Raw genomic sequence first — 23,341 nt, 5'->3', positions numbered from 1 at the left:
TTTGAAACGGAGAGAGTATCTAATACTCTCACACCATTCTTAAAATTTGTGTGGAGAACTGGAGGTTGCCTCTTAATTTAGGGGTGGCTCATCATCTCTCTCCTCACTTCTCTCCTCCACCTTATAACTCAATCCAATGGGGTACTCTTAGAGCATCTTCAGCGGAGAACATAAACACAGCTCTCAAACAACTTTTATTAGGAGGTAAGAGGAAAAATCTAAGTCCAGTAGAACCCCTACTCAAGCCCCTACAATAGGAAGGCCCCCAGATCTCATCCCACAGTCCTCATTTCTAGGGGCTCCGGGCACAGCCCCATCGACGTTTCTTCAGCATGAGAGGAATTTTTGCTTCGCGCGCGTGCATCTCCTCCCCCCGCAGGCTGCCCTGACATCCAAACTCTGATTTGCTCGCACATATACTCCGTATGTACGCATTGCAGATAGAAAAGTGCAGCACATTTGAACATTGTTTACTTCCAAATTTATATATAGTTTTGAACATCCTGCAAGCGTCCGTTTATCTGAATGCAATTAGAAAAGAACGTGGTTGATTTTCTGAACATTCTGTATAAAGATTTTCTGAATGCATGTGCTCTGATGGAAGTTGTTTGCATTGCTAGCTGATATACTCCCTCCGTCTAAAAAAAAGGACAAACTCTGGTTTCCGTGTCCAACGTTTGACCGTCCGTTTTATTTGAAAAATTATGAAAAAAATTAAAAAGACAAGTCACGCATAAAATATTAATCATGTTTTATCATCTAATAACAATAAAAATATGAATTATAAAAAAAATTTATATAAGACGGAGTATGTGCTCTGCTCTGTACTTTGCTTTTGGTTGGTACTTGGTAGTACCTTGTGTCAGGCAGGAACAAAACAAAGGGCATTGCTATTGCTGAACATTGTTCGTGGAATGAATTTTGCATCATTGGGCTGCATTTTTTTCCTGTGGATTCTGATGATGAAAATGATAATATAAATATGACATCTCTACTCAGAATTATTGTGTTTCTGCATTTTCTCAATGCTTCCCCGTGTTTGAAAATATGAATTTGAATATGGTATTTCTATGTGTTAAAAATATTCATGTTTGTATTATTGTGATACTAAACTAGGTGTAAATATAAATTGTACGTTGACATAAAAGAGAAAAATAAATAGGGTCTAAGAAATGGGAGTTGTTACTGGAGTTGAAAGCATTTTTAAAGTTCTTAGGAAATGAAGATAGACCCTATTTAGCTTTTAAGGGCTTTAAAATGGGGGCCTATTACTGAAGATGCTCTCAGAGGCATAATATGGGACATTAGGGTCCCATCGGTTTATTATCCAACTGCCAAATTATCCACTATCTTACGAAATTTCTTTTCAAGGTTACACTGTTTCCGCTCAAAATTCAAGTCCAACCTCAAGAGATACGGAGGATATCATGCTTGCGCCATCAAAATTCCTCTTCCTCGATCTCACCTCACCTGTGCGTAGAGACTAGAGAGAGGAGAGGAGACGGATGGACTTGCGCTGCACATAACCAACTGGTTCTTGCTTCCACGCTTGCTCCACTCCCCACTCCCCGTGGAGTCGCGCGGTTTCCCCCCGCTTCCACGCAAAGTTTTTCTTTTCTTTAATGAGATTAGTATAATCTGCTTGATTCGTCCAAGACTATTGGGAGCTTGCGCTTATTAGCTTATTCTTTTCATTCCGATTTGGTGGGGTTTGAGTTTGATTGATTCTTTCCCCCCACGTTTCCTTGTTCTTGATGTGTATCGATTCGAGGGTGAGATCAAAGTATCAAACCATACGATTCTTGGGGTATTTGGGTTGTTTTAGCTTCTGATGATTTCTTGATCTGGAAGCTTGCGCGATCTCACAATCCGAATCTTTTAGCTCGGATTGCGTGTCTACAAGGCTCCATTGATCCGTTGTTTGGTTGCATCATCAGGATCACTTTTTTCCTTCTAAGTTCTACACTCCAAGGGTCGATACGAATTGGGGATTCTGCAGTTGTTTCTGCTCAAAATTTCAGTCTCTTTGGATATCAAAAGCTCAATTCAAGGTCAGAGTTTGGGAATTTTCCCAGTTTTTGACTTGTCAAGCTCAATCAAGATCGCCAATGGATTTGTCCGGGGAAGCAAGCCTCGGGGGATTCAAGATCGGGCCATCGACGCTCGTCGGCCGCGGGGTAGCCATCCGCGTGCTCCTCCTCAGCTCGCTGTGGCGCCTGCGCGAGCGCGCCTACGCCGCCGCCTCGCGCGTGCGCGGCGCGGCGCTTCCGGTGGTCGCGCCCTGGCTCCACCTCAGGAACACCCATGGCATCCTCCTCGTGGTTGTCCTCTTCGCGCTGTTCCTGAGGCGGTTCTCTGGCGCGCGGTCGCGGGCGGCGCTGGCGCGCCGGCGGTTGCAGTGCAAGAAGGCGATGAGGTACGCGGCGAGCTACGAGGAGTGGGCGCGCGCCGCCAAGGTGCTCGACAAAATGTCTGAGCAGGTCAGTGAGAGCGATTTCTACGACGAGGAGCTCATCAGGAACAGGCTGGAGGAGCTCCGAAGGCGGAGGGAGGAAGGGTCGCTCCGGGATGTGGTGTTCTGCATGCGTGGTGATCTTGTGAGGAATTTGGGGAACATGTGCAATCCCGAGCTTCATAAGGGCAGGCTTGAGGTAATTAGCAAACCTTCTCTTTCTTGTACTAGTTCATGCTATTATATTAGTGTAATATTTTACATCGAGGTTTATATGTCTGATCCCTCTTTATCATAGATATGCATATTTAGTCATTCTATGATGATTGCCCTGGAGACATTTGTGCTTCTTATTTGGTCAGGTTCTGAAATTGCGCGCAAATGGCATGTACATATTCAGTCATACCAGGGATAATTATCTTGAATATGCTTGTGCATCTTATTTGATCAAATATTATATAATTGATGTAGCTCATTTTTTTTCCCTTGTAGTATGTGTTCCTAAAATGTTTCCACAGCTCTCACTATTTGTTTCGGTATTGCACACATAAAAGGATTGCTTGCTGTCAACTGGGATATTCGCACTCCCTATCATGAAATGTTAAAATACTCCTTTCCATTCTGTCTAAAAAAAATGATTTGTTGTAATGCAGGTTCCTAAGCTTATAAAAGATTACATTGATGAGGTTTCTGCCCAGCTGAAAATGGTATGTGAATCTGATACCGATGATTTGCTTTTGGAAGAGAAACTTGCCTTTGTTCAAGAGACCAGGCATGCCTTTGGGAGGACAGCATTACTCTTAAGTGGGGGTGCTTCACTGGGATCTTTTCATGTAGGTGTAGTGAAAACACTGGTTGAGCACAAGCTTTTGCCTCGAATAGTTGCAGGATCTAGTGTTGGTTCCATTATATGTTCAATTGTTGCGACCCGAACATGGCCTGAGATCCAGAGCTTCTTTGTAGACTCATTGCAGACCTTGCAGTTCTTTGATAGGATAGGTGGAATTTTTGCAGTAACAAAACGGGTTATGACTTATGGTGCACTCCATGACATTAGCCAGATGCAAAGGCTTTTGAGGGATCTGACAGGTAACTTAACATTTCAAGAGGCTTATGACATGACTGGCCGTGTTCTTGGCGTCACAGTTTGCTCTCCTAGAAAAAATGAGCCACCCCGCTGTCTCAACTACCTGACATCACCACATGTTGTTATTTGGAGTGCCGTGACTGCCTCTTGTGCATTTCCTGGGCTCTTCGAAGCTCAGGAATTGATGGCAAAGAATAGATTTGGTGAGATAGTTCCCTTCCACGCACCCTTTTCCACAGACCCAGAGCAAGGTCCTGGAGCATCAAAGCGTCGGTGGAGGGATGGAAGTTTGGAGATGGATCTGCCCATGATGCAACTCAAAGAGTTGTTCAACGTAAATCACTTCATTGTGAGCCAAACTAATCCTCACATCTCTCCACTCCTCCGACTGAAGGAGATTGTCACAACCTATGGAGGTCGCTTCGCTGGAAAGGTTTGTCTAAAACCCTACCCTATGGAATAGGCACCTTAATGGCATTAGCTTCATGGCTTGTATGGCTTATCCTAGCATGCAGCCTGTAGGTAACCTTGTAGGTAGTTAATTGTTTTCATGTTCTTCGGCATTATTTCGTCAATTTTCCACATGCTGCTGCGCATGCATGATTATTCATGGAAATAATGCAATATCTGGTAGATCGAGGGTTTTATTCAGTATGCAAATAAAGTTATTTTATAAATACATATGCACCTGATTTATGTTCCCTTAACAATAGACAAAAAATTATCTTTGAAATTTAGATTCCTACTCTGCAAATGCCGTGTTATATGTTCCCAGACAAGTTCTCTTAAAAATCTTGATTCCTAAGTGCTGTGTTTAATCTCATTTGTGTAGCTTGCTCGTCTGGCTGAAATGGAGGTTAAGTACAGATGTAACCAAATCCTAGAAATTGGCCTCCCACTGGGAGGACTAGCGAAATTGTTTGCTCAGGATTGGGAGGGTGATGTCACCATGGTTATGCCGGCAACAGCAGCCCAGGTATTTTTGTCGATAAATTAATTTTTGGTTATATGGGCGAGTGCTAATTCTTTGGTCATAATTCTTTTTCTTTGCTGTATTTTCCCAATTTTCAGTACTTGAAGATTATACAAAACCCTACATATGCGGAGCTGCAAATGGCTGCCAACCAGGGGCGCAGGTGCACATGGGAGAAGATCTCTGCGATCAGAACAAACTGTGCTATTGAACTTGCGTTGGATGAGTCCATTGCCGTTCTAAACCATAAAAGAAGACTAAAGAGAAGCATGGAAAGGGTAGCTTCTGCTTCCCAGGGATATACATGCAGTTCTGTAATCAGAACACCAAGGAGGGTACCATCGTGGAGCTGCATCAGTCGAGAGAATTCTACAGGATCTCTCTCAGAAGATTGTTTTGCAACCACTAGTTCATCTACTCACCAAGGAATTCAAGTTGTTGCCACACCGAACGTTATTCATAATGATGGAAGTGAGAGTGAATCAGAAACCATTGACTTAAATTCTTGGACCCGGAGTGGTGGACCTCTAATGAGGACTTCATCAGCTGACATGTTCATCAATTTCATTCAGAATCTTGAGATAGAGTCTGAGTTCAATACAGGTAATTCATCAGGATCTACCGTTTCTAAAGATTCATGCCCAAACAATAATTCTGGAGTTACTGCACAAGGTACAGATAGAAGCACAGACACATCTGAAACTGGTTCATGCAATACTGGCAACAATATAGCTAGTCAACCCTCTACCTCTACAAGCATTGCTGTTTCTGAAGGAGAACTGCTGCAACCAGAAAGGAGTACTAACGGAATTCTAATTAATGTTGTCAAAAGAAAGAGTGTGTTTGGTGAGCATGAAAGCGAAGCTGAAACCGAATCATATGTGGACACAACAAATTTGGACACTTGTGATGCCATCTCAGCTTCTGACTGTCCTGGAGATAACAAAGATGCAGCTGACTCAAACGATCTTTCAGCTGCTCATACTGATTCTGTGACTTCACAACATTCTTCAGCTGATGAATAGATGCTAGAGTTTGAAAGATTACCGGTGATAGTTTATTACAGCAATGTTGTACGGGAAAGCTATAGTATCTCCGTTTATAGAGAAACTGTAGCGCAGATGGTGATGACTGATGATATACGTCTTATGCTAATGATATGTTTATGTTTGGTGTATACATGTACTGTAAAATTATTGTTTGTTGCATCACACATGCATTAGTGAAATCAGTTGGCTGCCATTCTTTCGCACTTTACATGTATGCTGAATATTTAGACGTGGCACAACCAGTTTAATCTCATGCTGTCAGTTTCTTCTTTCATGGATCGGGCCATTGGGGAAAGTTCGTCCAATACAATTTTCATCAGTAGAAGAATCCTTTTTATCTGCAGATTTTTTTTTCTTCAGATAAGTCAATGATTCTGTTAGAGTGAGCACAGTAGTGCCAATTCAGGAAAATTCAGTTTTGTGCATGTCATCAGTGATTATATACACCAACGGGCATCACTTTTATTTAACTGTAAAATCCACTGGTTTGCAACTCTGTACTGTAGGCATGCTGACATAGAAGCATTACTTAACACACCTGAATAATTGATGCTATATGAACTCATACCAGTTTTCAGAACTGTAACATAATAGTGCTGATAATAATCAATGATTGTCCTTAAGCACCGGCAATACAATCATAGTACTATACAATACCACAGATACAAGATTGCATTCCTTATTGACATTCTTACTTTAGGTAATTGATCAAAGTTCTAAAATCAGAATGGTACATAGCATCTGAAACTAGAGTACCAATTGTGCCTAACAACTTCTGTTAATCTTCAAATGCTCTCAAATTGTGATTCACAGAGGTAAAGCCACCATCCACCATGAGGTTGAGCGCGCTGATGTACCTCGCTTCATCGCTTGCCAAGTAGAGCACTGCTTGAGCAACATCCTTAGGTAGCAGATCCACACCTTTCAGGTTTGCTTCACCACCAACAAAGGCGAAAAAGTCTTTCAGGGCATCATCCTTGCGCTCGCCCTGGGGCAGATACGGCATGGAGAGAGCCGTGGGCACTGCATAGGGAGATACGCAGTTCACGCGTATCCCATGCTTCCCCAATTCCCCAGCTACATTCTTGGTTAGACCCACCACAGCATGCTTGGTTGCTGTGTATGAATGAGGTCCCAACCCTCCAATGACACTAGAAACACTTCCCAATGAGATGATGGACCCCTTCTTATTGGGGATCATGATGCGCGCTGCGTGTTTCATCCCGTGGAATACACCGACTAAATTGATGTTGATCACCTTCCTGACTTCAGAAAAGTCGATGTTTCGGATATCTGTGATTTTCTGGCCTGTAAAGCCAGCATTGTTGACCATGATGTCAAGAGTACCAAACTTTTCAGCTGTTGCATCGACCGCTCGGGCTACATCCTCTTCCACCGAAACATCGCAGTGGACAAATAAGACATCTTGGTCACCTCCAAGGGAGTCCCGGAGCTTCTGACCTGCTTCATCTTGGATATCTGCAATACATACCTTTGCACCATGCTCTCTAAAGAGGCGAACAATTGCTTCACCAATACCTGAAGCACCACCGGTAACCAGCGCAACCTTGCTTTCCAACCTTTTCTCCAGAGGAAAGAACCCAAATCAAATTTAAAGAACTGATAAATATGCAAATTGTATTTAGTATCAGAATTACCAGTGTTTCATGAACCATTGATTAAATTATTTTTTTTAGACTGGTCACCGGGGGGGTGAGCTTCCCCACCTGAATTTTCATTGAAAGATAGAAGGAGTATACGACTTTGGATTACATAGTGCGAAGGGGGGAGGAAAGAATTTGTTTCCAGGATTACAACGATCCTGTCAGCACAAACTAGTCTCTCTGCCCACAAGGTTGCATCCTCAATACATCTAGAAACTAGTCTATGCAGAGAGGGGGATTCTCCACGGAAGACAACATCATGACGATGATTCCATAATCCCCAGAGACAAAGCAAGAAGAAAACCTTGAAGTGTTTGGTTGGGAGGCGGCCATTTGGGCGCAGAGCATGGAGGTCGCTCGCGCTGGTGATAGTCTGTGGGATTTCAAGCTGATTCCAGAATGCAGTTGCGAAGGGGCAGAGGAAGGATAAGTGAGCCGCCGTTTTGATTAAATTCTATAGGCACTTCTACTAGTGAGTTGCGACAGCTAATTAACTTGAAAAGAACATTATCCTAGCTGAGGAAAGACCAGGCAAGCACCATTGCAAAGTTGTTTACTTGCTTGTTCGCGAACAATGTTTTCAGTTTTTTTCTCATAAAACCACCCAAACATGATTTTTAACCACATTCTTTCTAACAAAATACAAGCTTAATCTTGCTAGCCTGAACTCTCACAATTCACAAATTACAGGACTTGACACACCAGCTAACATGTTATTGAAGGGAAAATTAGAAACTAATTCCCCCTTTGACTAACATTGAGATTCCCCATTCATCTTTTCAGTTCAAGAACATATGGGGTATCCTCTGGGCAATCTGAAGAAGCCCCAAACACTCTCACACCAAAACCTATCAGTTGAGCAGCCCACTCTTACTGGGAAGGGGATAGGGACAGTCAGTCAGTCAGTCAGATCCCTCGATTTCGCCATGGCAAACGGCGAAAGCCCGGGACCTTCACCGGCGGCGACGCATCGGGGATTCGAGATCGAGTAAACTAACATACAGCGCCGCCGGTGAAGACCGTGCGAAAAAAAAAAAAGAGGAGATCGGATTACGGCGACCAGAACCAGGTACGTACCGGGGAGCGGGGGAGGATGCGGCGGCGGCGGACATCGTCTCGTCAGGTCTCTTGGTCACCGCCAAGATCGGAGCTCCGGCCGGTCAGGACAGGAGAAGTCGCCGGCGATGGCGAGGTGGAGCTCAAGCTCGAGCTGCTTGCACTAGTGTGTGTGTGCTGGGCTGCTACACTAGCTTGCATTATTATAGTGGAGCCCGGGTGCTTGAGTGGATCGCGATCAAAATGACCAAATGAGCAAAGAAGCTTCTTCAATTAATGAAAAACAATCAGAAGAAACGAACAACTGAGATCTGAGAGCGATAATACGGAATCTCAGGCTGGGGGCGGGGTCGTTCACAGCGATGCCATCAGCGTCTCAGGCTGGTACTGAAACGGTAGTTGCACGACCCATATGGTCGGTACGGCACGCCGGTGAAAGGCACTGTTCCGGTCATACGTGGTTGGCAGCGCGCGGCTCTCTCCTCTACTTTAGCTCGGATTCCATCTTCACATGATTTTCTTTTCCTTTTTTTTTTGAAATTTTCTAATTTTGATAACAAACCTTTCCGGGTGTTGTCTTGCCACGTCACCTTAACTAACTGCGAGACGGGTTAGCAAGACTGAAAAATAAATTTTGGAATTGTTTGTTTTTAAAATTAAGAAGGTTTGAAAAAATTTAGAAAAAAACTCTTTAACATTGACTCCACGACGGCGACGGCGATCACTACGGTGGGCGATGGCTGACGCTGACCGATGTACGATGTGTCTTCTCATTTGCAGATTACTACTTTAGTCACCCGGTGGCTACGCACCTGGGCCATCCTCCACAAACCGGGACTTCGGGATACTACTACGGTGGTATCGCAATGTTTGGACTAGGTGGGAGTTTTTTACCCATAAGCATGGGTCACGATCTAGTGTATAGGTTGATAGCCACTGGTTTCTGTGTTTTGTGATGAGAAAGTCTTCTTAGATCCTGTTTTTTTTGCTGTGTGCATTCTTTACAGAGACCGGGGTGGACTCTTAGAATGTATCATTTTGGAGTATTTAACTGAATCCATTATCTTTAAAAAACGATGACATCACGACTACGTGAGCCCTCATTCCTGTGGGCCTCGCTTAGGCATATGGAGTAGGAACACCGGAAAGCCCAGCCCAACAGGCCTTTCAAGTTCATACATGCCCACTATTCGTCTCTCGCTCTCTCTATTTTAGTCGACGCCAGCGATGGCGGCCGCACCACGCGACGCGCCCAAACCCCCCACAAAAAAACCCTACCGCGGGCGGAGGGGAGGAGACGCCATGGGGGTCGCGTGGTCGTCGCGAGCGGCGGCCAAGCGGGACGTGCGGGTCGCCGTCATCGGCGACCATGGCACCGGCAAGTCCAGCCTCGTCGCCACCATCGCCACCGGGAGGTTCCCCGATCAGGACGACGGCGTCGCCCGCGTCTTGCCACCCGCCCGCCTCCCCGTCGACTACTTCCCCGCCCGCATCACCGTCACCATCGTCGACACCTCCTCCAGGTACGTTCGCCGCCGTCGTCGCCTCTCTCCCCAAATCGAGCCGTCTTCGTCGCCTCTCTCCCCTAATCGTGTGTCATCGTCGTGTGTCGATTTGATTTGTGCTGGTGGTGGTGTTGATCGATTCGGCGTGTGATCGATGATCGCCGAGTGCCAGACGGCGGACGCGGTGGTGCTCACTTACGCGTGCGATAGGCCGAACACGTTGGAGCGGATCACCACATTCTGGCTCCCCAAGATCCGGCGCCTCCTGCAGGTTCTTCGTGTATATATGTGCGATTAATTGGATCGCGGCCGGCCGTCATGGTTGGTCGTTGGTTTTAATTTCTGGGCTAATTAACCGAGATCGATGTTGGTTTCGTGGTGTTTTCTGTTGTGATTTTCCTGTCACAGTCGAAGGTGCCGGTGATTCTCGCGGGGTGTAAGGTCGACCTAAGTGACAAGCAGCAGCAGGCCGGCCTTGAAAATGTACTGGACTTCATCATGTGTACATTTAGAGAGGTTGAGATCTATCTGGAGTGCTCGGCGCTTCACCGGATAAAGGTAAAATGTGTGGTAAAGGCCGAGTTTAGTTCCAAACTTTTTTTTTTCAAATTTTCAACTTTTCTATCACATCAAAACTTTCCTACACACACAAATTTTCAACTTTTCCGTCACATCGTTCCAATTTCAACCAAACTTTTAATTTTAGCGTGAACTAAACACATCCAAAATTATGTGATGATGCATTTTCAAACTTCAGTGTCGAGTCGCCGTTCGTTAATTCGTGATCAATTAATTAATCTGAATTGGCCAGGCGTGTTTATAATACTAGCTCATAAATTGCCATAATTTTTTTATGCATGGTTGGCCACGCAGTAAATTCAATTCATAACCGTATTGTCTATCTATTGTAGTTTGGACTTATAATTTACTGATATATAGATTCCAGTTATTGGGTAATAATTGTTGTTTTCACGTGATAAATGAATATTTGAATATTTGCAGGTGGATGAGGTCTTCTACTGTGCCCAAATGGCAGTGCTTCACCCAACAACTCCTCTATTTGATAAAGCAACGCGATCTATAAAGCCACGGTGCATGATGACTTTTCAACAGATATTTTCTCTTTATGACCGTGACAAGGATGGTGCAGTTAGTGATGCGGAGATGAATGCATTTCTGGTTTGTACTCACTTATACCAAATTATATAGTTGTTTTTATGGTCATGTAAAAATATACCGATTTGCTTGGTATTGTAAAATTGTGGAGTTATAAAAAATACCATCATATGTGCTATTGACATGTGTCTAGTTCCCACATGTCATCCTCACATATGATTTTATTTTGCAACCGAATTATCTTTAGGATGTCCTTTTTCAAATTATATATCCTAAAAATAAGACTGAGTATTTATATAGATAATAATCATTGGACTTCTTTTTTATTTTTGCTAATTTACAGGTTAGATGCTTCAAGGTCTCTCTCCAACCTGCTGAAATTGCAGATATGAAGAGGATGGTTCAACAACATATGATTGGAGGCGTGAATGATAATGGCCTTATTACCTTCATTGGATTCCTTTACCTTCATGTTGTTTTTATTGCGAAAGGACGAGAGGAAACTACATGGGCCGTACTTAGGAAGTTTGGCTATGATAACGAATTGGTTCATGGCTTTTCTTGGTGGCCACGGGCATTAGCCCTTCAGCGACGACCTATCTCCTAAAAAGAACATATTATTTAGGATTATTGTGTGCGCAATTTAATACTATACTCCCAAATGCAAAGTTAAACATTTTTACTTGCAACTTTATTGGTATTGATGTTGTCTTCAATGGAATATCTTGCTCTCTTGCTAAGATTGTCTCTATACCCTCTGGGCGGAAAGGTTGGAAAGGTTTCTTAGCTAGAGTTGTAATAGATTCTTGGAAAGTAGTTCTTTCTTCCTCTACATTCCAATGTAACTTAGTTAAAACAATTTGTACTTTCTCTCCCTTAATGATAATTCAGGTGGGGAAACTCTATCTCGGTGCAACTTCTAAAGAAACTATTTGTATTGATGGTATTTCTAATGCGAAGTTGGTACTGGTTAAAATTCAGCGCTGTTGAATGCTACTTGAATGGTTGAAAATGGTTGTCACAAAGTTTGCTGCATTTACATGTCTCTTGCTACTGCTTACTAGTAAAATCAGGAGCGTAGTTTTATTAATTTAGATAGGTAACTATAGAGATCAGTACTACCTGAATGACGCACAGTTAAGGCAGTAACAAGTAAAGGAGCACAAATCATTTCACCAAAGATCACGTACTAGATCACCGCACAATTCACTTCGTGAGGTGGTAATGGGTCAAAGCCCACGGTTTATTTCACAATCTACGTACCTAGTTATTAAATATTTCTAGGCCAAAAATATATGAAAATTGAGCTCACTCTATTTTAGTCCAAGCTCTCAAATTTTATAGGCAAAAAGAAATGCCTATTACCATCGACAAGATAGCATCGACGGAGAAAGACAACACGGCTAGAGGCCAACATTATATGTGGAAATATAAAGGGAAAATTGGTTATATAGCATCAAAAGTTCACGTTTTTGGTTAAATTGTGGCTATTAGGCTTGGGCAACTACCATTGTGGGTTAGAGTGCCTTCATCGCATGGCTTTAGATTTCCTGGTGTGTGGTTTAGGCCCTGTTTGTTTCAGCTTAAGATTATTGTAATCTAGATTATTGAGCCAGATTATTATAAACTAGATTATAATAAGCCGACATAGAATAAGTCCTGGTGTGTGGTTTAGGCCCTGTTTGTTTCAGCTTAAGATTATTGTAATCTAGATTATTGAGCCAGATTATTATAAACTAGATTATAATAAGCAGACATAGAATAAGCGGTTTGCTGTTTGTTTCTCTAGATTATTAGCTGTTAGATACCCAATAATTTAAAAAAAGCACGTTTAGAGTGGATTACCAGATTATAGTAATCTGGCTTATAGATTGTAATAATCTATCATAATAAGCTATATGTTTGTAATAATCCTAAGCTAAATCAAACAGGGCCTTAAAGAAGTTTACGTGAGAGGATTGGAGAAGACCGAGAATAGACAAAACGAGACGATCCATTAGCATATAATTAATTAAAATATTAATTATTATTTGTAAAATGGATTAATACGATTTTTTAAAGCAATTTTCATATAATATTTTTTTTATAAAAGGTACAGTTCAAAAGTTTGAGAAGCGTACGCGTGAAAAGCTAAAGATCTCTTCTCCAAATGAAGGAAAATATACACTTGAGATCCCTTATCTTGTCGTCGAGTTATAAAATTATCATTGAACTGAAAACCAGATATATGGCATCCCTCAACTTAAAAACCTAGGTCACTCTAGATCCTTCGGTGTTTTTGTCCCCTATTTCACGTGACGTGACAACTGAATCAACGCGGGACCCACACGGGCCCCACATGGTAGTGACTATTCCCCTCCTCTGTCCACCTCTCTTCCTCTCTTCTTGGTGACCGGCAAATGGGGGAGGTCACACGATGGTTGACCAAAGTCAACTTGACATTTCAGCGAAAGCTACGTCACGTAGGCACCACGACAGTTGTACCATCGAAAAATCTCGTTTTGTAACTCAGTGATTTCCCCGAACAAACGCTCCCTAGATGTGGTTGTGCTGATTTGCAGATGAGGGCCTTGCACTGTGCATAAAAGGCTCGCAGCATCACACAGTAACACGTAAGGCCTCCTTGTATGGGCCTCAATCATGGCCTATGTGAGAAAGCCCAACCCACACAGGGATCGAGTCTTCAATCAGACACACTCTCTCTTTCTTCCGTTCCAAGGCGAAGCAACCTGCAACCAAACTCCATATAAAGAGCGAGCCGGCCCCACTCTCTGACGCCTCCTCCCCACCCCCCACCCCCCACCCCCGCGCGACGCCACGCCACGCCACCACTCGCCGCAGCGCCGCGCCCAAATCCCCCAAAACCCTAGCGCGGCGAGCGGAGGGAGAGAGAGAGGAGGCGCGCCATGGCGGCTGCGGCGACAGCGGCGAACCTGGCCGGCAAGCAGGGCGTGCGGGTCGTCGTCATCGGCGACCCTGGCACCGGCAAGTCCAGCCTCGTCGTCTCCGTCGCCACCGAGGCCTTCCCGGAGAACGTCCCCCGCGTCATGCCGCCCACCCGCCTCCCCGCCGACTACTTCCCCGACCGCGTCCCAATCACCATCGTCGACACCTCCTCCAGGTCCGCTGACCTCCCTCGCGCAGATCGCGCCGCGGCCCGCGATGAATCGGGGGTGTTCCCTTAGTCGGTAGATTTGTGGATGGACTCCGTTGCGATTTTGGCCTTGTTCGTCTCGGTGATTGATTCCATTTCTGTGTGGATGCAGCCCGGAGCACAGGGCGAAGCTGATCGCCGAGTGCCAGGCGGCGGACGCGGTGGTGCTCACGTACGCCTGCGATAGGCCCGCCACGCTGGAGCGGCTCAGCACATTCTGGCTCCCCGAGCTCCGCCGCCTCCAGGTTCGTGGCGTAGGATTTGGATCGGTCGTAATGGGTGGTTTCATGGGCGGTCCTGTGATCTCGTGTTGCTTGCTGTTTGCCTATCACAGTTAAAGGCACCTGTGATTGTCGTGGGGTGTAAGCTGGACCTTAGGGACGAGCAGCAGGTCAGCCTTGAGCAGGTGATGGCGCCCATCATGCAGACATTCAGAGAGATCGAGACCTGCATTGAGTGCTCTGCGCTTCGCCAGATCCAGGTTAAATGCGTGCACTCAATAGTTCTTTGTTGATTACAACTTGTTGGTCAATCTGAATTGGGCATGCTCAAAATACTAGCCCAATTGCCATCCTTTTGTTGATTACAACTTGTTGGTCAATCTGAATTGGGCATGCTCAAAATACTAGCCCAATTGCCATCCTTTTATGGTTGACTACATAGTCCATAACCAGATCCTTATGTTGTTTTATTCTGAAAATAAATTAGGGCATGTTTATATGATGGGATATGAGATATGAGATTGGGAAATGGAAATGAGTGGATGGTTAAGATGAAATGTGGTGGCAAAAACTGATGGCTAAGATTGAAAATTATCCTTTGAATGGTGGGATACAATTTCCCAAACCCATAAAAAATGCCCTTAGTTGATCATGCATCTATTGTACTATGCACTTGATAATCTTAATTGGTGCCCTACTAAGATAGAATTCCAGATATTGTGCTAGGTTTGGGTTAACTAGAATATAATTTATGAATGCTTTCAGGTTCCCGAGGTCTTCTACTATGCCCAGAAGGCGGTGCTTCACCCAACAGCACCTCTATTTGATCAAGAGGCGCAATCTCTAAAGCCACGGTGTGTGAGGGCTTTGAAGCGGATTTTTATTCTATGTGACCATGACAGGGATGGAGCACTCAGTGATGTGGAGCTCAATGACTTTCAGGTTTGTATTCACTTAGTCTACCTTGCTTTCTGCTCTAGTGCTTTTTATTGCCATTCTGTTATTTATGGTGTTGATTAGAACCTCTTCTGGTGCTTTATAGGTCAAATGCTTCAATGCTCCTCTCCAGCCTACTGAAATTGCAGGCGTGAAGAGAGTGGTTCAAGAGAAGATGCCTGAAGGCGTGAATGACAATGGCCTTACCTTGACTGGATTCCTTTTTCTTCATGCTCTTTTTATTGAGAAAGGACGACTAGAAACTACATGGACTGTCCTAAGGAAGTTTGGTTATGATAATGAAATCAAGCTTAGAGATGACCTTATTCCAACAATTAAACGAGCGCCCGATCAAGTAATGTGTTGCTCGGTGCTTTTACTATTCAAATTTTATTTCATGTTGAAGCTAGTTATTTTTATATGTGCTTTTTTGTTATGTATGCTGTTTAGTACCCATGATATGCGAGTTGCTGTTCCTTCATATATTAAAACTGCCTGTCAGATGTTTCTTCAACCATAGTGTTCTCTATAGCATTACTATTCCAGCAAGTGCATAAATTGCTCTTTTGGTGTTCTGTTTGTTCTTTTGTTTCTTGCAATGTTTGATATCTTCGTTGCTAACATTACTAGGTTACTACTGTAGTAGAATAGCTCTACTCTTAGGAACCACTAAGGCAGTTTCTTGAATTGTTGATTCCAATAGTATGTTGGTTGTTGTTTAACATCAGCAAGCATTTATCTGCGGTATTTATCATACTTACTTTTTATATAAAATTTAGTGTCTATATCAACTTTTCTCCTTACAGACCCTGGAGTTGACAGGTCAAGCCATTGATTTCTTGAGAGGAATTTTCAATATGTTTGACACAGATAATGTAAGTTTAACGCATTGGTGCACAGTTATTTTACTGTAATGTGAATGCTAGTCAACTTCTTTTTTCTGGTAGTTTTATTTTACTGAAAATCATGGTTTTTATTGATCAATTGAAAATGCTTTTTGCATCATGTCTAGGATGATGCTTTGCTACCTGCTGAGCTGGATGATCTTTTTTCCACTGCACCTGAAAAGTAAGTTGATGGAAGGTTCCTGTCCTGTTTTGGGTTGACGCTGTAATTGTAAAGTAAATGGTTATCATTATAGAATATCGATAATAAAAAATGTCATGTAACCCTGTATTCATATTTCCTAGAGAATTTAATGGAATGCATTTTATATGCTTGCATTTTCTTACTGATACTCTTTTCTTGATATTTCAGCCCATGGTCTAATAATCCATATGTGGACTGTGCTGAAAGGAATGTCTTGGGTGGGTTGTCCCTTGAAGGATTTCTCTCCAAGGTAGTCTCTCAAACTAAGCATGCTGCTATGCTGATAACACTGTGTCAATTGCAGCGATAGCACTATCTAGAACTAAGCATGCTGCATTGGTGTTAGATTTTCTTATTATACTATCTTCCTTTGTTGATGAACTATTCTGCAATTGCAGTGGGCTCTTATGACACTTCTAGATCCAGCAAATAGTTTTGCCAACCTTATATATGTTGGCTATTCGGGTGATTTTGGCTCAGCATTTACCACTATGAGGAAAAGACGAGTTGATCGTAAAAAGCAGCAAACGCAACGGAATGTTTTCCAGTGCTATGTTTTTGGTCCCAGGGGTGCTGGAAAGACAGCATTGCTACAATCATTCCTTGGAAGGTGCTCTATGCATTTCTTAGTATCTTACACTATGTGCTTTATATCTTTATTACCATGTTTATTTCTTACCATTTGCTTGCGGTCCCTGTTCCAGGCAACCTTCTGATGCTCTGCCTATGAATGGTGAACGGTTTGCAGCAAATACTGTTGAACTATCTGTAAGCGGTTATGAGTTCTTCCAACATATTGAAACATTCTGATAAATTCTCTTATAAGAGTGCAAAATTTGCTTGCTTGCAAATTTAAAAATGTTCTATGATATATTCACTTCGTTCTTTATGAAACATAGTACTGGCCAACATACCATGTGAAAAAAAATATTGCATTTTGATGGCAACAGACAGGAATCTTAATGGCCTATCAGAAATTACTTTCAACGATAGTTTTTTGACAGAAAAAATGTTAGCAGTACTAGTACATCAGTCGCAAACATTGTCATTTCCAATATTAGCATATTTAAATATTCGCAGTTTGGCTATTTATCGTTTGCTATTTATGGGTTATTTTTAAACATTTGGTCTGATTAAATAATTTTATTTTTCTGAAGGGGTCCAGAAAGACACTTGTATTTCGAGAGATTCCTGAAGATGATGTCAGACCATTACTGGCTGATAGGGAATCCTTGGCACCCTGTGATGTAGCAGTATTCGTTTATGATAGGTATGAATTCTGCCAAATTGTTCTATTTATTTATGACCAAGAAATCCTCAGTGCATTGTCTGAAGTAACTGGATTCTTTACCTATTAGCTGTAGCAACTCAACTTTTTTATAGACATGGGTTGAATTAGTCTGGACAATGAACTATTTCTACACGCATCATGGTTTTGGAGAGTTGTAAGGACCGATGTTTGTTAGCTCTATTAGCTTTGCTCCAGACAGTTGACAATTCAGGATGATTTTTTTAAATAATATTAAAAAGGTGATAGAAAATATAATATGACAGGCAATCTATTATATTTTCTGGAATGAAGCAATCTCAAAAGCTACACACAACAGCAATGTTGCTCTTGTTTCCGGATATATCTTTTTATGCAAATTGTATATAATTTTCTGTACACTAAATGTTATGCCTGTTTAAATGGCAGCTGTGATGAATTTTCTTGGCAAAGAACAAGGGATTTGCTTGTGGAAGTGGCTACACATGGAGAAAATACTGGCTATGAAGTTCCTTGTCTGATTGTTGCTGCTAAGGATGATCTTGACCAATCTCCATTGGCTCTGCAGGAATCAACGAGAGTAAGCTTACTACATGTTCGTTATTGATTTGTCATTTTTACTCTGAAAATCATTTGCCACTGTTCTGTGTCATAGTTGGCACTAAAATATTTGATTTTTCTTGCCCAGATATTTGAATTGGATAACAGGTAGTTTTGGAAGCTGTTTCCCTTTACATTTAGATCACTATTTTATGAATGCTGGAGATATAGTATTACTTACCGCTATGCTTCTACTATTTTTTTCATACACTGTAGTTCTATATTCAAGCAATAATGCATGTTTGATTCTGCTGCCATGCAGCATACTCCCTCCGTCTCAAAAAACAAACCTAGTACAGTAGTACGGGATGTGACACATCCTAGAACGCTGTCCAGATTCGTCGTGTTAGGATGTGTCACATCCTGTACTAGGTTTATTTGTTTTGCGATGGAGGGAGTAACTCCCAATAACAGTGGTGTTGTTCCAAGTCAAGGAACAACAGTTTGGAGAAGAGCTAGGAAATCTTCTAGGATAGAAGTTTTTAGCCTTACTGCAATTATTTCTTATGCAAATCAATTGCAATATGATCTTATAGATTCCTATTGTGCAAATATCTAGTCCTGCTGCAAGAACTTTAAATGGGTGTTTCTTCAGAAATATTTATTGTTACTGGCTTTGTTTTTTAATTTATTGTTACTGGCTTTTTTTTTGGGATGTATGTGCAAGTGATTCTCTCAACTTTGCTTAGCTCACTGTTCTCTGTGCAACTATGGATTACTTTTAGTCGTCTTTCTATGGTTAATTAACAACAAAATTATGTACTTTCAGGTGAGCCAAGACATGGGAATCGAAATGCCAATTCCTATTAGCGTGAGGTTGAGAGATTTGAACAATATTTTCTGTAGAATAGTCCATGCTGCGCAGCAGCCTCATCTGAGCATTCCAGAGACTGAAGCTGGGAAAACACGCAGACAATACCGTCAACTTCTGAACCGTTCCCTTATGGTTGTCTCAGGTAAAGCCAGTTCCACACTCGACAGTCCTGTTGTGTTTACTCTCGTCGCATTTACGCTCTTATACTGCATTGTATTGTACAAATATATTCTATAAATCTATAATAGCAAGAAGTCTGGTATTAGTATAGCAATAGATATACCTGTTCAACAAGGCTACTAGAAAGTTCATGACAATATGAAAGAAGAGGTTTACGTAAAGGTTTATTGTTGTCAGTCTAGCAACATGTGCACAGTCGATCATGATTTTATAAGTTATTTCCAAAACTATAAAATAGTGTAAATTTCCTTCGAGTTCTAACTCAACTGATACTGTACTAATAATTTGCAGTTGGAGCTGCCGTTGCAGTTGTGGGAATAGCTGCTTACCGAGTCTATGCAGCTAGGAAGAACACATCGTCTTGAAGCTCTCCTGGACAGTGCTGAAATAAAGTGCTTTCCTCCTTTCACTGCCCATCAACCGGATCTTTTCAGATCATTTTTTACTTCTGAGCTTCATAACGTGAAACTTTGTCCAGAGAACCCTTTTATGTACAGATGTGTTTTCAGCAATCAATCGTTCTGCGTATTGGATTTCGCATTTTGCGACTATAATTATGTAGCTGATAAACTGCTATGACTAAACTAGCTCTGGCAAAACATTAGTACTGCCGTACAATTTTGTTCTTTTAGCAAATGTGCTGTTACTATATCATGTCTCGGTTCTTTTTTTAATTAGTGGCCCTGGATTCTTTTGGCATTGAGAATGATATGTCAGATTGTCTTTTGACTCAAATTTTACTTGAATTTTGGATTATAACAAACATGAATTTGAATTTTTGCATTGAGGATAATCTGCCAAATTGTGTTCGTGAAAAAAAAAAGGGATAATCTGCCAAATTGTCTTTTGGCTCGCATTGAGGATGGATAGGACCAGAGCTTCTATGCTGTGTAAACACAATAACGCTTGATACGAACAGATTAAATAAAATGCAGGACGTAGTTCTATCCAAACATAAGCAAAAACTCTTCAATAGATTTGCGGGCTTCACGTAATCTAATAAAATGCGGTAAGGTTCCCTCTCAACAGAATCTAATTAGACCAAACTGAAATGTGGCCAATCTGCTTGTCCTGAGCACATAACAATTCTCTCTCAAATGTGGAGTATGGAGCATACCGCGAACTTCATCTCAAACCCATTTTGCGGATGAGGATAAAGTATGCAACGGAAAAATGAAATCGAAGGGCCTTCAGCAATGGTATGAACTGATGAACATCTTATCCAACTTTACCTTCCTCGACGAGGGAGCTAACAATTTCTTTTCTAAAAAGAGCCATAAAACTTTATACACAAACCATCTTTTTCTGATAAGACCAAAGAATACAGAGACCTAAAACAAATGTTAATTACAGGTGAAACACTAACCCCAAGCACCTCCCATCACATAAATCTTCATGGATAGTTGCATAACACATCACCAAAAAAAAAAAAAAGAAAAGAAAAGCTCAGAACTAAAGCTTTGCATCCCCCGCAAGAAACCTAACCATCTCCAAGCTCTGACCTGACGTGGAGGACTCTGACGACGGACCCCGCCATCAGCCGACGTGGAGGACTCCGATGTCCCCCGCCCTGAGCGCTCGCGCGACGGCGGTCGCCGCCGTCAGGCACGACGACACCCACGCCGCCAGCACCGCCCACACCTTGTCCACCACCGACACCGCCATCGCCCACGGCATTGACATCCCGCCACCGCCGCCGCCGCCGCCGCCTCTCTCCTCGTCGTCGCCGAGAACTCCGGCGATTCAGTGCATGGACCAGCAAGAACGGTGGTTGTGTAGGCCACGAGATCCGCGCGGCCGGCGTGATCCGGGGAAGATCACGGCGGTTGCTGCTGTCGCTCGGATGGGGACGGGATTAAATGGGCTAAAACGATAATCGCGCCTTTCTCCCTTTTTCACGAGAATGGCCGATACGAAACAATAACAAGAAAAAGAATAATCTCTGATAATTGCAAAGCCCCGGAAGCAACAACCTTTCGAGGCTTTGATTTTATCTAAATCGCCCAGCCTTGCACACAGCTACGCAATCAATCCGGCTGTATTAATATTATTGCTTGAATAAGATGGGGTTTAATAGGGGCAGCTGAGTAATTACTTGTCAACTTTCTCTACCCCGTTTGATCCATGTACCGTATATGGTGTGCTATTCATGCAATTAATCAATTAATAATTGATTGCCCCAGGAAGATTCAAGAATACATATACTCACTCCGTCTTAAAAAAAAAACAACTTACAAATAAAATATAATATAATCTAATATACCCCTCAATTCCAAATTGATCTACATATAGTTTTTTAGGGTTATTCCTAAATGATCTACATATTTGTGTTCATTCATTAAGTCTATTCGTTATTTGTGTTCATTCATTAAGTCTATTCGTTATTTGTGCATTGGAGTAGATGGACAGTGATGCACGTGCAATATCTTGATTTGCTATTGGCTAGGAAATAGTGGGGATGGTGCATGCATAGAGTTTGTTGCTAGAGTAAATATAGTATGAGAGAGTTATTAGCTTTTCTTGGTCTTGGTGTACCTATGAAATATAAAGATCAATTTAGAATGGATGGAGTAATGAATAGGACGAGATGTACATAAGTACTGAATTAGCACATATCCTATTTTAGATTAGGTTTTTATGGAGTACCTGTCTAGATTTGTATAGTAGATTATTTCATATCCTATCATATACTTTAGGTTTTTAGAGCAAGTTTAATAGTATAGCCTACTACTAGCTCCAATTCATTTATAGCCAATCTAATAGCTAATTCATACAATAGTTGCTTACTATACTATTAATATATGGTCTCACCAATCATACACACCGTGTCTTGGAATCCGTGCTGCAGCGGGTTACATATTTATAGCCCGCTTCTCTTCTCTCTCATTTTTTATCTTATTAAAATATGTTTATAGCTGGCTAATAGTCTGCTATTGTATCTGCTCTTATAAGACGAAGAGATTATGTGTGGCGTGATCCGAGATGATGATGATGATGATGATAATTCATTAATTGTGGAATTATGACCCGGTAGCGCAGTTAGTGCCCACCACGCAATGTGAATGAAGTAGCTTAGCAGCATAGGAGGAGTATGCTCGTTGATTGTTTGATTAAAAAAATAAGAAGAGAAAAACATTAGCTATCACCATGCCTGTGTCATACTGTCATGTCGTGTGTGTGATACAATCCGTGCAGCAACATGTGAGGATTTGCGAAGATTCAGAGCAGGCAAATGCACATGACACATATCCAGAGATTGATCAGCCAGAGCTAGTTTGTGTTTGGCTGTCACCGACGAGCACCAAGAAGAGGCCGTCTCACCGGAGGAGGAGAAGCCACCACGTAATTAAGAATTAAGAAGGGGGTGCTTTCCCAGCCTTCTCCAACTAGTAAAACCGTGCTATTTTTTTTTAAAAAAAGAACATAGTGTAGATTGTATAGTTTGGGGGAAAAAATGGCTTTAAACCAATCGCCTATATTACTGAAGCAAAATTTAGATTTATTACGGCTATGGGAAGAAGCTCCTCTGACGTGGGATGGTGATTATGTAGGCATGCAAACTGCAGAATCTAAATATCAGCTACTCAAAATAAGAGAGTAGTATAGAATCTTTTGGCCTTGGCTAACTGTTGCCGGCAAAAGCGGTCCGAATAATTTTTGTTCAACGTTTGACCATTCGTCTTGTTCAAAAAATTTATGCAATTATTATTTATTTTATGTGGCTTGATTCATCATCAAATGTTCTTTAAGCATGATATAAATATTTTCACATTTTCACAAAAATTTTGAATAAAACAAATAGTCAAACGTTAGTTAAAAAGTCAACGGCGTCATACATTAAAATACGGAGGGATTATTTGTGTATTTGTAGCGCTCCAAAACAGGAGGCCTCACTGCGAAAAGTCCCCTCAAATCAAGCAGCCCGCGTGGATAGTTTGGGCTTGACGTGGGCCTCACTGGGCTTATCCCACGAAATCACCGGTTAATTCGCGGATCCCATCAACCTCTCCGTTTGGCTGTTGCATCAGAGGTGACGACGACGATGAGGATGCGATCTTGCGCAAGAAACTTCACATTATAGGGTGTGTTCAGTTCACCTTAAAATTAAAAGTTTGATTGTAATTAAAACGATACGATGGAAAAGTTAAAAGTTTATGTGTGTAGGAAAGTTTCGATGT

At 42.1% G+C, this 23,341-nt stretch overlaps 4 protein-coding genes across 5 annotated transcripts; 3 read left to right on the top strand and 1 right to left on the bottom strand.

Moving 5' to 3' along the window:
- Positions 1 to 1,347: 1,347 nt before the first annotated feature.
- On the top strand, positions 1,348 to 5,833 carry LOC127766754 (triacylglycerol lipase SDP1-like). The gene is made up of 4 exons (XM_052291890.1): positions 1,348 to 2,651; positions 3,106 to 3,972; positions 4,372 to 4,515; positions 4,611 to 5,833. The coding sequence occupies exons 1-4, from the start codon at positions 2,109 to 2,111 to the stop codon at positions 5,535 to 5,537; spliced, it is 2,481 nt and encodes an 826-aa protein (XP_052147850.1). The 5' UTR covers positions 1,348 to 2,108; the 3' UTR covers positions 5,538 to 5,833.
- A 253-nt stretch (positions 5,834 to 6,086) lies between these two features.
- LOC127766755 (zerumbone synthase) lies at positions 6,087 to 8,722 on the bottom strand. Its single transcript, XM_052291891.1, has 2 exons — positions 8,303 to 8,722; positions 6,087 to 7,141 (listed from the first exon to the last, which is right to left on the bottom strand). The coding sequence occupies exons 1-2, from the start codon at positions 8,335 to 8,337 to the stop codon at positions 6,340 to 6,342; spliced, it is 837 nt and encodes a 278-aa protein (XP_052147851.1). The 5' UTR covers positions 8,338 to 8,722; the 3' UTR covers positions 6,087 to 6,339.
- Positions 8,723 to 9,551: 829 nt separating this feature from the next.
- LOC127767298 (mitochondrial Rho GTPase 1-like) lies at positions 9,552 to 19,898 on the top strand. 2 transcript variants are annotated; one of them, XM_052292580.1, is made up of 14 exons: positions 9,552 to 9,804; positions 14,169 to 14,301; positions 14,391 to 14,537; positions 15,043 to 15,219; positions 15,320 to 15,568; positions 16,020 to 16,088; positions 16,226 to 16,281; positions 16,471 to 16,552; positions 16,701 to 16,912; positions 17,007 to 17,070; positions 17,460 to 17,572; positions 17,999 to 18,149; positions 18,939 to 19,125; positions 19,455 to 19,898. In XM_052292580.1, the coding sequence occupies exons 1-14, from the start codon at positions 9,584 to 9,586 to the stop codon at positions 19,526 to 19,528; spliced, it is 1,935 nt and encodes a 644-aa protein (XP_052148540.1). In that variant the 5' UTR covers positions 9,552 to 9,583; the 3' UTR covers positions 19,529 to 19,898. The 2 variants fall into 2 exon arrangements, with proteins under 2 accessions (XP_052148540.1, XP_052148541.1); XM_052292581.1 differs by lacking the exon at positions 9,552 to 9,804 and adding an exon at positions 13,698 to 14,023.
- LOC127767299 (mitochondrial Rho GTPase 1-like) lies at positions 9,831 to 11,809 on the top strand. The gene is made up of 4 exons (XM_052292582.1): positions 9,831 to 10,057; positions 10,195 to 10,344; positions 10,789 to 10,965; positions 11,246 to 11,809. The coding sequence occupies exons 1-4, from the start codon at positions 9,941 to 9,943 to the stop codon at positions 11,507 to 11,509; spliced, it is 708 nt and encodes a 235-aa protein (XP_052148542.1). The 5' UTR covers positions 9,831 to 9,940; the 3' UTR covers positions 11,510 to 11,809.
- Positions 19,899 to 23,341: the final 3,443 nt, after the last annotated feature.

The sequence above is a fragment of the Oryza glaberrima genome, chromosome 3 (assembly GCF_000147395.1).
Source record: "Oryza glaberrima chromosome 3, OglaRS2, whole genome shotgun sequence".
Classification (NCBI taxonomy): domain Eukaryota; kingdom Viridiplantae; phylum Streptophyta; class Magnoliopsida; order Poales; family Poaceae; genus Oryza; species Oryza glaberrima.
The sequence above is the reverse complement of the archived record's forward strand: the minus strand, read 5'-3'. Positions and strand labels throughout refer to the sequence as shown.